Consider the following 3,579-nt stretch of genomic DNA (forward strand, 5'->3'; position numbering starts at 1 on the left):
TCATCAAGAAGACTGGAAGGGAAATTTAGAAAAGGTACCCTGAGATGGGCATCTCATCTGTTTTCAAAGGAGAGAACAGGAATCTTGGAGGACCAGCAGGGGAAAATCTGGTCTGCCTAATTTAATGCTTCCTTCTACATTAATTGTATAAAAAACTTCAACCACTACAAGAATCAGGAATTCCAAATGTACCTGGATTGCTCACCACGATTTAGGTGCCTAAATCCCAATTATAGGTGTGCTGTCGTAGCATAAATACTGGTTTTTATTTTAATGTCTAATTCCTAAAGTAGGCTAAGTGCTTGAGCTAAAATATAGCTAAGATTTAAAAACCCTTGCTCTGTGAGAGGGAGAAGAACCAACTGTTCATGTAGGCTTTATGATTAATGAAATTTTTGGAAGTTTCCTATAAAGATCCTCTGATTTGCAAGAAGGCTTTGAGTTCATCTGTATAACTTCAATGTAATTGTGAAGCCTGAATGATAGTTTCTCGTATCTTGGATCGTCTCCCTATTATTTTGGTCATACAAAATATTTATTTTGTGAAATCTTTAGATGAAGGTAAAAAATTTTATAATCATACAAAATGTAATTTCTATCAGGTTTTACATCTGATCAAATTCTGCAGTGACCAATATAGTAGGAATTCTGTTTTCTAAGAAAGGCATTTTTTTCCATTTTCACTGTGAGAGATATCTACTGATTTAAGTTCTAATTAATACACTGTAAATAACTCCAAATTCTCTCAGAAATATGGACTGAAGTATTTGTAATATCCCATGGAAGAACTGGTCCTCCTTATGAACTACATGAACACACACTAAGATAAGTAACGTAAGGCTTCTATACTCTGGACAGAAAAGCCTGGGTAAAAATTCGTGCTCATTGATGATGGTGAGAAATTCAGATACCAGGACTACCAGGTAAATTGAAAGCAATCTAAACTGAATTATCTTGGGATGACCAAATGGACTTTGGTTTCACAAGTCCCACTGAATATAACTGTAATTTAAGATACTAAAACTATGATACCATTTCTGCTGGGCCTTTGAGATCCAGTTCATAAAAAGGGCTTGGAGTGTTAGAGACTTCCACATGTGTAAGGAGATTCAGAGAAATTTACTATCTTAGAAGAAAAATGACTTACAATGGGTTTCTGCAGATGGTATTATGAAGCAAATGCAAATCATTTGATGTGTGTCTCCAGGAGTTTTTAACAATGCTGGTAGCTTTTTTCATCTATGTACGCTCTCTAATTCATGTTTCACTTTCACTGTGGGGACTCCAGAAGCAAAATATTGATTAATTTTCGCAGCATTTAGTCTGTGACAATTGAATCCAACCTTCTCAGAGATCATTGTCACGTAACCATTATTCAGTTACATTTTCCATTAATTAATTTTTGTCAAATTCTTTCTCTATTAAGACCTCAGTAATGCAGCTGCAGTACACGTTAACTGCCTGATGTATGTAACGAGATACACTCAGATTAAAGGAGGAAAGGAGTCTAAAGAAGAAGCAGACAAAGATCTTGGACAGCAAAACATCCATGGAAAGAGGAGGGTGCTCAGGTCAGTCAACACTGTTTTAGCGAAGACAGAAGCAGAAGGAGGATATGGAGAAGGGGAGTTCAGAAACATTAATATAGAGGATAAAAAAGATGGAGAAAACCTCTCTTGGAACATTAGATGTTGGCCACTGTCACAGTAAATCATTGGACAAGTTCTATGCATGGACTGCTGAAACATTATTACTCCTGATTGCTTCAAAATACAATAATCTGTCAGCAACACAACTATATTTACATGATGGGAACACATTCCCTCATTAAAACACCTCCAGCTCTTGTGAATTTAAGCACCAACCTAATTTAACAAGTAAAATTTGCTCATCTGGCAAATCTTAGTGCTTATGAGTTTGTCTATGAGCTATCGTTTCCAACTAAAGTATTGCCACAGCTGTCTATTTAGTGTTTATATTGCTGTTTTATTTTACTAAAGGGATTATAGGGAGCAATTAAGTCTCCTCCTCCTCAACCTCCGCTTGAAAATGACAACAGTGCAAAGTGAGAACTGTTAAGATCTGTGAAACCTATCACTTGTAATGCACACAAAGCTGTTGTGTTACACGCTTTGAAGCAGCACAGGTTAATAAAATGCATTTAGTATCTCTTCCCATGCATTACATGGATTGAAAAAATCCTGCCCTTTTCACAGCGATAATCCTGAGGTCTCTGAACCACCACAGGAATTACTTGTCTAGTAATAGCATTCTCAGATAAGAAGTTCAGGACACTGTCAGAAATAATGAAACACGAAGAAGAGAAAAAATGCATTACCTGATAGTTTTGATCATGCTGAGCCCCATTTCAACACAGCAGTGTGCATGGTCCTGGCGAGGTTCTGGGAGCCCTGACACACAATAGTAACAGTCCCCCAGGATCTTTATTCTGAGACAATGATGTTCCTATACATAAACGTATCAAAGAGAAAGAAAAAGTTTGCAGTTAGGTTTTCATAATTCTAAGATGAATGTGAAAGTGGTTGAAAAAAATACTGTAAAAAATTTAAAAGCCTGTTGCTGGATGTTTCCTGCTTGTGATTAGTACAATCTTGGTTTATTTTACTTCTGAAATAAAGTACCTTTACGTTGTCGGCAAAAAAGGATATAGTGATTCTTGTGTTATGTTAGTCAGAGATGTCCTTGCTGATGGTGAGAAAGGTTTCATCAGAGTTAGTCTGGAAACTAGGCCAAGGATTCGGAAACACCAGCTGAGATAATGAATAATCCATTTTAGATTGTATTCCTCCAGGGCATCCTTTTTTCCCCTTTTTATGCTGGAAATAAATGAAAAACCTCTTTCCTCCCACTAATAATCCCTTCCCACATAAAGTTTCCACTGTCACACTCAAGCATTCCCAACAGCCATAGGAGCTGATCCAGTATCTGCATGCCAAGGATATCAAAGAGAGTCTCTTTCATTAGGCTTATACTGTGGAGAAATCACACTTGTCTGGCACCTAGCTAGAGACATCCTTTACCCTAGGAGCAAATACTGAATTTCATTTCTAAAATACATATTAGCAGTATCCTTATAGACTGAAACAGCATATTACTGTACGATTGGATCATTGTTTTAGAAGATTCTTTTCTACTGAGCAGAAATACCTGAGCTGCTGAAACTTTTTGCAGTTCACAGACAAGCAAAACGAAGGAGCCCAAGATTAGCTGTAAACTTGCCCAATGTATTCTGCTGTCTTGGCACTCACAGGAGACAATCAGTGCACAGGAACAGAGACCATAATAATTTGAGGACAGAGCTGCAAGCATATAGGGGCAGCAGGAGTTACAAGTCGAGCCAGGGAAGCATTTTTATGATGGCGAATCACTGAAACAGTAAGTGCAGTATTAGCACTCAAAGAGTAAATGTTGAGAAGACAGAACATTAAAATGAAGACCAGTCATTACTGGGGAGCAGGATAACGATTTGCAAAACTGGTTCATTAGATCCTAGAAAAATCTGGCCTATGGTATTTATTTCAGCTTGTCTCCTCTCTCTCTGGCAACCTGTGGTGGAGA

At 37.5% G+C, this 3,579-nt stretch overlaps 1 protein-coding gene across 1 annotated transcript in view; it reads right to left on the reverse strand.

Annotated features, from left to right (window-relative positions):
• LOC104468377 (adenylate cyclase type 8-like) overlaps positions 1 to 2,466 on the reverse strand; it is a gene marked incomplete at its 5' end in the record, with an annotated part of 22,337 nt that extends 19,871 nt beyond the window's left edge. The window contains one exon of the mRNA XM_010082487.1: positions 2,339 to 2,466. Coding sequence (XP_010080789.1) covers positions 2,339 to 2,466 — 128 coding nt within the window. The remainder of the gene's footprint in view (positions 1 to 2,338) is intronic.
• Between the last annotated feature and the right edge of the window lie 1,113 nt (positions 2,467 to 3,579).

The sequence above is a fragment of the Pterocles gutturalis genome, unplaced genomic scaffold (assembly GCF_000699245.1).
Source record: "Pterocles gutturalis isolate BGI_N339 unplaced genomic scaffold, ASM69924v1 scaffold25621, whole genome shotgun sequence".
NCBI classification, from domain to species: domain Eukaryota; kingdom Metazoa; phylum Chordata; class Aves; order Pterocliformes; family Pteroclidae; genus Pterocles; species Pterocles gutturalis.